Source organism: Electrona antarctica, assembly GCF_951216825.1.
Source record: "Electrona antarctica genome assembly, chromosome: 2".
NCBI lineage: Eukaryota > Metazoa > Chordata > Actinopteri > Myctophiformes > Myctophidae > Electrona > Electrona antarctica.
In genome coordinates, this window is record NC_136807.1 from 9,692,643 (window position 1) to 9,705,909 (window position 13,267).

General features: G+C 41.0%; 1 protein-coding gene across 2 annotated transcripts in view; it reads left to right on the forward strand.

The window, feature by feature from the left end:
- The window catches only part of spen (spen family transcriptional repressor), a 36,835-nt gene that overhangs the window by 4,420 nt on the left and 19,148 nt on the right, over nucleotides 1-13,267 (forward strand). For both annotated transcript variants that reach the window (XM_079493921.1, XM_079493922.1), the window contains exon 3: nucleotides 10,070-10,699. In XM_079493921.1, the coding sequence (XP_079350047.1) occupies nucleotides 10,070-10,699 (630 nt within the window). The remainder of the gene's footprint in view (nucleotides 1-10,069; nucleotides 10,700-13,267) is intronic.

Here is a 13,267-nt window from a genome sequence, read left to right on the forward strand (position 1 = left end):
AAGTTTCTCTGAAGGCAGGGGGACCTTGCTTTCTTGTATCGCCTCACCCCCAAGCATATTTCCACCATCTGTTCATTTAACTTGTTTGGGGGTTAACGAGGATAAATCAGAGTTCATACTCAGGAATGAATCATTTAGGCATCCTCTCTAAAGTCCTCAGAGCATTGCCATTGCTCTTGGATTCATACAGTACTTAAGGTAGACACCAAGATATGCTGTAACTGAGAGCATGTTTGTACATTCCGCACATAAATGTATCATATCTCTTTGTCAGTAGTCAATAGTGTAATTGGCTGTTGGGGATTATCTTTGTGAGCTGTAACATCTATGTGAGGTGGATACATCATTTGTGGAAAACAGGCAAATATTGGATATCGTAAAAAAAAAAAAAAAAAAAAAGAATCCCGGGATTATTGGAGTTTGCTGGAGAGAGAGAGAGAAAGAAAGAAAGAGAGAGAGTGGTCCAGCGTCCTTCCCTGGGATTCCCCATAATCTGGAGTTACAGTGCCCTGCTTGGTGGATTAATATCACCCCTTTTACTGGCATATTACAAAACAGCCAAGAGCTCATATTTACACATTTATGAGACACTTACAAGTGTCTGGATTAGTCAAATTGGGTTCTCAATCACTCTGCATCCCTCCTGGAGGGGTTTCCTCCCCCGTGATTTGGAGTCATGTGGATAATCTAACCAGGATATGTATACCACCCCTATTGGATTAATACCTGCCAGTCGCCTAAAGGATATTCATCATGCTAAAGGTATGGGTTTTCTTCTTTCTTTTTTTTTTTTTTTTTTCATTCTTTTTTTCTTTTTGTTTGGGATTATATCTGGGCTCAGGGCATGACAGTTCAGTGCTGGGAGACCTCTACTGGTGATCAAACTTCATAGACACAACAAACATTGAGCAAGTGCTTTTTCCCCCCACCTTTTTTATGTGATTATTATGCACATTTAGTTTTTTTTTTACAACAACTGAGACTTGCCATCTTGACGTGGGCAGTGGATTGAACTATGTTTTGGATAATACAATTGAAAGAACTGTGACGGAAATTTGGGAGTTGAAAAAGGTGGCGCCATTGGAGATTAATTGCCTGTAGCCTATGGATTACCTCACTCTTTACCCCCTCTTAAATGTGGAACTATACTTGTCCTTGGATACAACTGGAGACAGAATCAGAAGTCTATGCTGTGTGCATGTGAACTTTTAAAACTTTCCATAGAATTGGCTGAGGTTGCGGCGGGACTGATAACTTGCTGGTTCTTCTGCCTGTGAAAGGGATTCACAGATAGACTTCACATATGTACGTATGTCCACGGGCTTCAAATTGAGGACTTCCCTTGGGAATGATTACACTGCTGAATATGAACAAGACGTCTGGATTGTATAACTTTTTTCTTCTACTTTTTGTTCTTTTCTTTTTTCCCTTTTTTTTTAAACTATGGTGACCACTTCTTCCCCCTGATGGATTTAAGACTATTGCACCTCTATGCACAGTGTAATCAATGTGGAACGTTGTAGGACGGTTACAAATCAAGATTAAAGACTATTTTTCAGCAGGCTTCTTCTTGACAGATTAATTGCCGCAGAGGAATCAATGGAGTTTTGCTTATTGAAGACGCTGTCCTGGATTTTTTTTTCCTTTATTCGACTGAACTTAAAGTGCAATATTGATTATATTTTTTTGCACATTATATTTTCTGTTTTTTTGGAGGTACATATGGACGGATATGGAAAAATGTTCCCAGGCATACAAGATCTCAAAATGGATTGGGACGAGGACTTTTTTTGTTTTTTAATTAAAATGTGTACACCAGCTCATCCACACACCTGAGGTCTCCTGCCATGCTGACGAGGATTACATGTCCTATTCATTTTGCTTCAATTTTTATGCCCACTCAACTTTTTTTTGCCCACTTTTTTGCTCACAAAGTTCTGTCTCCCCTAGATTGTATTTGGAAATATAGGTCAAGTTACCACTCTCAAAAGGTTGGTATGCCCTGCCCTGTGTATTTTAGCTGTTCTCTCTAACCTCCTAGTTTGAACCCCTGTCTCTCTCCATTTTCCCCACTAACCACAGTAGCCAGTAAATAATAGTTATTACTGCCTGTTTGTCCTTAAGCAGACTCTGCACCGTACCTTACAGTATATTGTTTTCCTTTCGCTTCTTCTCACTTTTACCCTACTCCCAGCTAACCTCTGTGCTCCCTATACTCAATACTTGTATGTTGCCGGCATTTTTCATGTGATAGAGTTCAAAGTGAAAAATGTCCTAATTGATGTAGGCTGGCTTAAGGGACCACTTCACCATTTTTCACTTCCTCATTAGTGAGGACCAATTATACGAAGATAGGTTGAAAAGTGATGAAGTGGTCCTTTAAGCGTGATTCATACTTTGTCGCACACCAGTGTCACATGACGAAAATAGCCGATCTACAAGCTCATCTGCAGCGTGATGTGATGCGTTCTGAGCTTGTAGATCTGCTTTTTGTGTGTGTGTGCAAAGCACCTGCATAAAGCGGAGTATAAATTAGGCATTAATGTAACATGTTAAACGATTAGAACTGTGGAATGTTGGTAATGTAATACTGCTTCTGCTGGTTTTTAAAATGCCACAGTAAAACAGAAATAAATGTTAAAATAAGCTTTGATCAAATTCAGCTAAAGTCGCTCCCAAAGGAATGTTTTGTCAACCTTTTTTATATGGTTTCAAATTGTAGTTGGATCCTTGGATAGTAAAACTAGATTTCTACATTTCTGATCAAAGCGGTTGTGGGTGTACATGAACACAAATGTCCATTTTTCTGTAGAGGTTTAAGGCTAATCAATCATTCTGTAATTTATTTTGTATCCCAATGCATGACAAACATGCTACACAAGATGTTGTGTATTAATGCAGTGATGTTCACCAAACCCAGAAACAGTCAATGTGCTTGACATCTACCGTAGCACACTAATACTGTAATCATAAACTACTGATTGAAATTCTGTCAAATATGTAGCAGAATAATTCTTTCAATCTTAGTGAATAATGTAAAAGCCTGTTTTTGTGCAGAGTGAAATTGAAGGCTATCTATTGAGTGGTGTGCCTATCCCTCCGCCAAATTAGCATTTTCCAGAGCATCTAGGGGCCAAGGTAATCCATCAATTTCACAACACACACCACTGCGCCATAGCAGATATTCATGAATTCGCACACAAATGATTAAATAAATAAGCTCACATTGAATTTGCCATGAACATGCTCTACCTATGGTATTGTGCCGTGCTAAACTATTTCCTTAAAGCCTGTGTTTTGTTCATCACAGTAGGTCTATGTAATCATTGTACTCGTCCCACACTAGAATATCTTTTTAGTTTTAAAGACGTAATAATAAAAGACAAGACTGATGCGTGTGACCTGGCATTATATCTAATAATAATGCCTTTACACAGCCCCCCCACCCACCTTGTGCGTAAATAAAGCTATGGGAAATGACTATCCCGTGGTCTATTTCTGTCACCCATAAAAGCTAGTGTTTAATCTGGCAAATATTACCAGTTTGACATTTTTCGCAAAATATTAGTTTTGTTGCAGAACATATTGACGGAGAATAGGCAACATTCTACTGTTAGCATTCCTATCTAAGTTGTTGAAATGACTTCCATAGAAGTAAAATGTATCTACTCCATTAAGACATGCAAAAGTTTCACTTTGTATCACCTGAGTCCTGCTTTTAGGAATGATTTTGAAAAACTATTGAGGGGTTTGAGTTGTAGCTACAAATGTACTCAGGAGGCTTTTGGATACAGCATGAATGATAATAAGAAAGGTCGCCCCAAAACACTTCGCCCCGGGTCAAATCCAGCGACCTTGGAATGGTCGCCACCAGGTATTCCTAAACGTAACCTCAGTAACCCTATGCCAAAACCTAACCTTATTTCTAAACATAACCTCAGTAAAACATGCCTAATCCTAAATGTATTCCTAACCTTATACCCTCAGTAAAACAAATACAAGAATGCAAGAACCACTGTGAAAATTATTATGAACATTTCTGAGGGAAACAATATATGGAGAGTTCCAGCCATTAACTATACAGTCAAATACTTATGCTTCAGTTCATGAAATGTGAAAGATTTCACTTCAGTAAGCAGGGAGGAGAGATTTATGTCTCATTACTGTATATATGCCTGCCTCATTGAGGAAAGTGCTAATATTGTCTGACTGGCCTTTACAGAGAAACATTAAAACTTAAATGATCAAAACCCTTTATTATATGTATACAATCTAAATAACAGGTATTTTGTGTAATTTCTAACAAGCTGTATTGTGCATTTATCGGTTTCGACAAAACTGACATGAATCATTCTGGATGTAAAAAAAACAGAGACATTTTATATTCTTATTTAGCAGAGAGATACATGTGTAAATCCTGTGCTGGAAAATGGAATGTACTCCCTTTGTCCTAAACTTGACAGCTGTGGCCATACAATGTACAGTGACCAGATGTCATCGTTTGTCCGAGTTGTCCCATGTTTCAAGCTGGGTGTCCACTGTCCAGAGTGTTGACAAATATCTCTAAAACACAAAAATGTCCTGGTTTTAATCATTCACTCAAATGGTCTCAGATTCCAATGCAATACAAATAATAATATAATAAAATGATATAGACTTACAGTATTTATTTTCAGCACAGATGTTTATCATAGTCCCGCTCTTTATTACCTAACCACCATCCATGGTGTTGAAAGGTGCAGTTGCTAGTCGTACTTGGCACCAAAACTCTTGGTGAACAACTGAACATGTCTATGACAATGTGATCCTGCATTGTTCATTTAAGGATCCAGGTTTGGAGGTTTGAAAACCACCCTAATACACTGCCAAATTCAGGACATTCATGGACAAACTGCAATGGCTCACAAGCTTTAGTCTCATGTACAGCGCTTGTGCAAACTACTCATTGTTCTTGTGTTCAAACACTGGACTTTGTACCAGTTGCATGTTGCTTCTTGGTTATATTCCTGCTCTGTATTTTATTGTCTGATATGATTTCACTCCATCACTCATAGAATGACCTTAATTAGCTGATCCCATGTTCTTAAAATCCTACTTTATAACCCTTTTTGTTCCATTTTCAATTTTCAATTTACCTAAAAAGGAAGAAAGGAGGACATGCACAAATTAATGTAAAATTATGTTAACACATTTCGAGCCATACACAGAAATAACCGGGCTATAAAACCCAGCACTTTAATGCCAATCCCGTGTATGGCTGGGCAACAGTCTTTATATTACAGTACGCCAGGCAAAAAAAAAAACAGGAAAAAAGTTGCATATCGATGAGGCGCGCTGCATAGACTCCTACTAATGGCCGCGATCTTTAGCAGCGTTTATCTCCGAATTGAGGCTCATATGAGGTGAGGGATGATAGGAGGTCAATAAAAATCAGACCCGTCTGAACTGAGTGGTGCTGTACTGTACTCGTGCTGTAGTACTGTACTGTACTGTAGGCATACTCTACAAGCCCTCCTCCCTGACCTGTGTGTGTGTGTGTGTGTGTGTGTATGTGTGTGTGTTTTAGGCTGCGCAACAGTGACCCTTGGTGGACAACAAACCTTATAACGCTATTTCCGTGCTCTGACAGACACGTACAGGCAGGGACACACATAGCTACGCAATGGAGTGGCTGCACCACTCAAAAACTAGTGCAATGCTCTGGTTAGCAGATCAGCGTGTTTCATGCTAGTGAAGGGCCAAATTGAGCGACGGAAACAGCGCTGGCTAATACTTCCGGTTCAAGAGTCGTGTCACAGGGACCGCTTTTTGTAGTTTTTGAGTGGTGCAACCACTCCTATAGACAGCTATGTGTGTCCCTGGGTCTGTCCCTGGCTGGGTCCCTGGGTCTATCCCTGGCTGGGTCCCTGGGTCTGTCCGAGCACAAAAATAGCGTTATAGCGTTTGTTCACCACCAAGTGAACACACACACACACACACACAAAGGCCAGGGATGAGGGCTTGTACAGTACGTACAGCACAAGTACAGTATAGCACCACTCACTTCAGACAGGTCTGATTTTTGTTGTAGTTTTTACCTGGCACAGGTAAAATGGCACAATAAACTATGTCTAAATCTATTATTAATAATAATAATTTCACATTTATTTAGCGCTTTTCTAAGTACTCAAAGACGCTTTACATAAAAGCTCCCATGATGGGGGGAGGAGAAAACTAAAGAAAATCTACTTTGGAACGCATCTGTGTCACCTTAGCTTTTAACCACTTCAACCATTATTTGAAACTTTAGCTATTGAAAAATAGCAGATATACTATATGCTAATAGCCAAGCTTGTAGATCTGCTATTTCTTGATAGAAAAAAACGTGAAAACATGTGCAAATCTTTGAATATCTATTCTTTCACAAATTCACAGCAAACGTTCTTAACTCATATCTTTGCTTCTGGGGGGTCCCTGGAACAACATATCATTTTTGGGGTTCTTGACATGAAATGGTTTGAGAACCACTGATATAGAAACATAGGTTTAATAATATTATTGTGCACGATTGTTGGGAATAATATTTGTGTATGGATAAAATAACTCAAGCTACAAATGAAAACTACACGGAAGTGTGTCTTTCCTAACGGTTTCTCTGTTAGGGGTACTGTCGCGTTCTGTTACGCTGAATATTGAATTATTCTGCACCATTTCCGAGGCATGTGGAAAAATAAGGCTGTAGCTTGAACGTCATGCACAGCCTGAGCCTTTATATTTGCAGCTCAGGGAAATAATGGCAATATAGGTTACCATGGCAACAGTAATGACAAGTGTAAAGGCTCATATCCATGCCAGTAGCTGATGCTTCAAAACGTAATCTAGCTAGTATAGCACATCACGGATATCTCCTGCAATACATTTACGACGTATAATTCGTTCTGTTTGTGCACATTCTATGTTTGATGGAATTAATTTGTGCTCTAATGTGCAGCTGACTGAAACTCATTACAGCAAGCAAGCAGGCAGGCATAATTTTCAAAACTAAGAGAAAGGGGTCATCTAAAAGTCTTTCAAATGGGAGTTGGTGCAATTTGCCTTCAGGGTTCGAATTGAAAACGAAACACTGGCGGACATTTCCGTAACCACTTGATCCCTATACTGTACGGTCCATACAACAAATAGTCAAGATAGTCAATCTACAAGCAGCTCACAGCGTGTTGCATCGCAACTACCTCGTAGTGAGCTTGTAGAACTGCCATTTTCACTATTTTTGAATACAAATAAATGCAATAGAATGTTATGAATTTTGTGAAATTGCCCAGAATAGGGATGCCACAGTTAAAGTAGTTAACATAATAAGGACATTAGCAAACCGATATCAAACGTATTATAGATGCATTTCCCAAAAGGAAATGTATTTAATTCAGTCTGACCAGGACAAACTGCCAATAAAAAGGAATGACCAGAGAGGGGTATCAAAAGCAGAGGTATGGATTTCCCCTCCCCCATCCCCCACAGCAAATCGAACCCTGTCTAAGGTAGACAGTGTTTTAATTGTCCCATAACCTTGACTCTTATGTTGACGGAAGTCAAGGTTAGGGGACAATTGATTTAATGTGTGTGTGTGTGTGTGTGTGTGTGTGTGTGTGTGTGTGTGTGTGTGTGTGTGTGTGTGTGTGTGTGTGTGTGTGTGTGTGTGTGTGTGTGTGTGTGTGTGTGTGTGTGTGTGTGTGTGTGTGTGTGTGTGTGTGTGTGTGTGTGTGTTAGAATATGGTCTTAATAATCCTATCATGTGAACTAATGATGCATCTTTTTTATAAATATTGCTGCAAGGTTAATATTAATGGGGACCATACAAAGCATCATATATATAGTATAAGTGTGTCCCTGAGCAAGACACTCAACCCCTAACACCCCGATCATCTTGTCAAATAGTCAAGCAGAAACGGAATCCCCCCATGGGTTTAATAAAGGTCTGCCCTACTGTATATGAGACCTAGCCAAGACGAGGTACAAATGAACAGATAAAACAACAATAACAGCAACACCAACAACAACAGAAGTACACGACAATAACACAAACTAAAATGATAAAATACCAAAAATAAATCAGTGTTAACACAATTTCAAAACAAGAACAGTTTGTCTACTATACATCTTTTAAAATCTGGTAAAGAGATAAAGTACAAAAGTTTGAGTTTAGCATGCTCAAGCCTGAATTCAGACAGGAAAGAAGGTGTACCATACAGTGAAATCAACTTTGCAAAACCTGTTGAGTTCATGTACATGGGCAGTTTATCAAGTATATTTATTCATAAGAATTGAATCAAGTGGAATTGAGATCTACATGGCAACGTTTTGGATCTCGGACAGTCTGTGACATCCTTTAAGCCGCATCTATTATGTATTAACATCGCGTCACCAGGCTTTCCACCACCTCAGAGGAAAGCCTTGTCTGTGTTACTAAATTGCTGTGTGATCCGGTCGGGATCACACAGCATGATATCGTTACGTCATGTTGTAGTCATTGTTTTGTAGTCAACAGGCCGGAAGCCTAAATCTGGAACTTCTTTTCCCTTCAAACCGGAAGAATAATTCCTTCCCAATAAAAGCGTGACTCGTTCTCTCGTAGCCTGCAGCTTTTATTGGGAAGGAAGCTCCAGATTGAGTGTTCCGGCCTGATGTCTACAAAACAATGACTACAACATGACGTAACGATATCATCCGCTCCATAGTCCCGACCGGATCATAAACCCGAAAAGGAATGCTGCCCAGGCTAATTATGTATTACTCCAAATTTGGGAAAGGTTCTCAAGACCCATTGACTGACATTATACAATTCAAGTTAAATATTCCAAGCAAGAAATACATGGGAGTTACTAAATTTGCCTACTGGGCTGGCAGTATTCACAAGACAGTTCGCGCTGATAAGTGTAACGGTTGCGAGATTAGCTCCGGACAAACACACTTGCAAACATTATGGAAACACATGGCCTCCTGAAGAGCCACACTGTAAAAATATACCAGTGTTGTATCCTTGCCAGGGATGGCCAATCAACTGAGTTGTACAAAATACAGTGATGGGTTGGTACTAACAGTATATTTGATATTAGGAATGTATCTTAACGCTGAACGATACAGGGGAAACAAGCCTAGCCAAGGTGACAGGCAAATCTAGAAACAATATCACCATATTCAAGCTGAGTCAAGGAAAGCCCAGCAACTCTAATCCTTGAAGACACAGAGAAACAAATGAGTGTGAATTTCAATGTTGTGCTTTTGTCCCAACTAGATTCTGAAATATTCGTAGCTGTTGACAAATTCAGTGGCAAGGCCATTTAATATTGAGTGAAGTCAAGTCTGTTGACTGGCAGACATTTTACTTTTATGTAGATGTGAAAAATAACAGAATGAATTTGTAGCATCTGCAAAAAAACACAAATTGCCCAGAATCACAATAAAATGTTGCATCCCAGTTTTGATTATGAGGTTTTTAATCTTCAACTAACCTGTCATTCCGCCAAATGCTAGGTGTAAATCTGTTAAACCCAATTTGAATTCAAACTGGTACTGATGTCATGTCCACTCTGTGGAAAAGGACGTCACATAACACAGAGCTGTCAAGTGGAATCTACCAAATTTAAATTCAAGAGTTCTGTTTGAATAATTAATAGTGCTTAAGTTATTCTTTCTTTGCACCTCATGACCTACTTTGGCTTAGTTCTTGGCCCACTTGTTAAGAAATACAGTTTTAATTGTAGACCAGGTTATTAAAAAATGCACTCAGGTGGGAAAACATAACTAATCTCAATACTCTCTAGCGAGCCATTTGTATCTGTTTTGAGGCCTTTAGCTTTGTCACTCATGCCAAACGTGTTATTCACATCAAATAATCAGCTGGAATTCTGTTTCCTTTTAGATTTTTAAAATACATTTTTTCAAAATGTCCTGTTTTGACACTTTTGTCTGTCACCTGTCCTGATTGTCCTGACTGTTCCACGCAAGAAGCTTTTCACGCTTCTGTCAGACGCTTGTCTTAACCGGTGTCTTTCTCTCTGCCCATGTCTCTCTCCATCCCATCCCTACTCAGGGCTGCTGAGAGTCGAGATCGAGCGTACGATCACAGTGCCTATGGACATCACGAGCGCGCTGGAAGCAGCTTCGACCGCCAGCGGCACTACGAAACGGACTATTACACCAGGGAGAGGACTCTAAGCACGGGCGGGAGCGGTTCTGGTGCCTCCAGCGGGAGCGGGGGGACAGTCTCGGCGGTCGTTGGCGCCAGCATCGCCAGCGCCGTCGCCAGTGTCAGTGGAACGGGTGGTGGTGGCGGCGGTGGGGGGGGAGGGGCCACGCCAGGAGGAAGCGGGAGCTCGGCGGCCAGCACGGTGGGCTTGATCTACCGCTCGCACAGCAGGAGCCCGTGTCGCTTCGAGACGCCAGAGCCGCGCTACGAGTCTCGCACCAGAGAGCCCTTTACTTTGGCGAGCGTGGTGCACAGGGACCTATACCGGGAAGAGAGGGGGCGACGTGGGGACCGGCCGTATCGCCACAGCCGCAGCCGCTCTCCGGCACACTCGACCCATTCGAGAAACCCCTCCCCTCAGAGACTGGCGAGCCAGGCCACCCGTCCTGCCCGCTCCCACAGTGGCTCTGGCTCGCACAGCCGCTCGTCCAGCTCGGATTCTGTCAGCAGCAGCAGCAGCAGCACCAGTGGCAGGTGAGTGGTACTGCGCCCTCCAGTGTCCAGGTGAAGATGTCTGCTCCAATGACGAATCGTTCTCAAGACACAAGTTACGCTTTTGGAATGGTTGAACTTTTCATGTTTGACTGCGTGATGAACACGACACATGTTTAATTAATAAGTAAACTAATAATAATAATTGAGCAACACACATTGACTGACGTCAAGCTTTAATCTCTGTCAATTGTTACCTAGCAACATGTGTTACCTAGCAAGTAAACCTGGTCCAGTTTTGTTCCAGCTCATGGAAGCTCATGCTTCAGCTTGTGCTTGGGGAATTTTCACATCTAGAGACCTCACAATTGCCCAAGGGGCTAGCTTCATTCATTGGAAAAAAACAGGGTTTTCGTTGAAGCTGCTGTTCCTATTAATGCAGATGTTGCTATTTCACCTTCTACTGTTTGCAATACATCTCAATGAAGTCAATGAGGTTTTGGGCGAACTTCACATTGGACTTTATTACCTTTGTCTTTTTTAAATCATCATGATGTGCGTTTGGTAAATTTTGGTCACATTAAAAAAAAGAAATTATGGTCACATTAATACAAGAAGAAAGGGACTCAAAGTAAGCCAATTATGGGTCTCAGATGGGATACATGGCCATCCACAATAATACTTTATATTTCTATATTTTCTCTTAACTATTCTGTGGTTGGTTGGTTATACTGGGAGAGGATTGCATGTTTCTTTAATCATGTTTTACTGGGCAACAACACAATTGTATTATTATTATTACCCTTATTATTATTATTTAATAATAATACCCCTATTATTATTATTATTATTATTATTATTGCGAACGAAGTGATTGCGAACGAAGTGAGCAATTACTATAGAAGCCGGCCTAGCTTGTCTGTCTGTCTGTCTGTCTGTCTGTCTGTCTGTCTGTCTGTCTGTCTGTCTGTCTGTCTGTCTGTCTGTCTGTCACGCTGTAACACCACCCGCCCGCCACCAGAGGGCTTGAAATTGGAACGATACAGAGGTCTCTCTCTCTCTGTGTGTGTGTGTGTGTGTGTGTGTGTGTGTGTGTGTGTGTGTGTGTGTGTGTGTGTGTGTGTGTGTGTGTGTGTGTGTGTGTGTGTGTCAGACTGCCACAACAGCTTCGTTCGCTTCCTGCGTTCACGCGCCTTACTTGTTATTATAAGCCACTCTACCTTAAAATGTCTCATGAACAAGTAGATTGATGGGCACACACACCTGTGCACACATCACATAGCCTTTATTATCAGTGCAATATATATATGTGTTTTTTCTGCCTTTATTGATATATTATATAGTAAATGGGGAGAGAGAGATACTACATTTCCATGTTTTTGTTAAGTGCACTGGAAACCACAGTCTAGTCTTTGGATTAAACCTGTCAGTGTCATATGTACAATGTCTTATGAGGTTTCCCTGCACACCAATGATTGCGATTGTGCTTAACCTCAGAAGACATCAGAATGTTTGTGTGTGGCTCTACACAACCAGACAAATAGGATCTGACAGGAGCCACTGGCTCTCCACTATTCTCTGCTGTTGGGTTTTTGACTGCATCACAGCTGCACACAGCAGACTACATAGCTCAGAATGCATTTAGCGACACATGCGGTTTGACGAGGGAGTTCTACAGGGGAATTTTCGGAGGCGGCTGGTATATTTTCTCACTGCCTACCTCTGTGTGCGGGTGATGGCTCCCCCCCCTCCGTGAGATCCAGTTGGAACTGGAAATTTCTGGCCACTGCTGGCTCTCTGCCCACTCCCACAGGCCAGGCTCCATCAACGGCACTTCCGGGAGTGTCTGAGTTGAGGGAGGAGAAATGCAGAAGGAAACAAACGCTGCACAGCCTAGAAGGCTAGAAAACGGACACAGGCATGGGAATGAGAGGAGAGGTGTATGAGAGGGCATTGATTTGTACAAAAGATTCAACAGTCGTATGCACATTGCTGCAAGATGTTTTCAAGAGCCGAGAAAGACAGCCATCAATCTGAATTGTTTCGTCTTTATGATTTAACCAGATGCTCTTGTCTGTATATCTTGTCTTCACAGTCTTCACATATGTGTTTACGTGGACACCAAAGGTTCCCGTTCAAGGGAATAGAATTTTAAAAAGAAAGTTATAAAGGGGTAAAAATAATAGTTCACCAAAAAAGCACCAAAAACGAAATGAAAAGAGGACTAAAAATAAAAGCAAAAATAAAAATGCAATGGGAAAATAATATTAGGTTTTTCTTAAGTGATTTTAAATACTAACTTACACACTTACAGTATGTAGCCTGAGTTCCACAGCTGATGGTAGCGAGAGGTGTGTTCAAGGACCCCCTCTGAAGCTCATTGTGGACTAACATGTCTAACATCATGGAACTAAGATTCTACCCTGTCAAGCTTTAAACATTGTCCGTAGAATGTTAAAAATCAATTCATGGGCAACCAGTGCAAAGAGACAAGGGTGGGTGTAATATGATCTTGCCTCTTAAAGACTAGCAGCTGCATTTTGAACCAGCTGGAGGCTGGAGCTGTCTGACTGAGCCCTGAATATATTGTGAAAATAGTACAAATGTGAT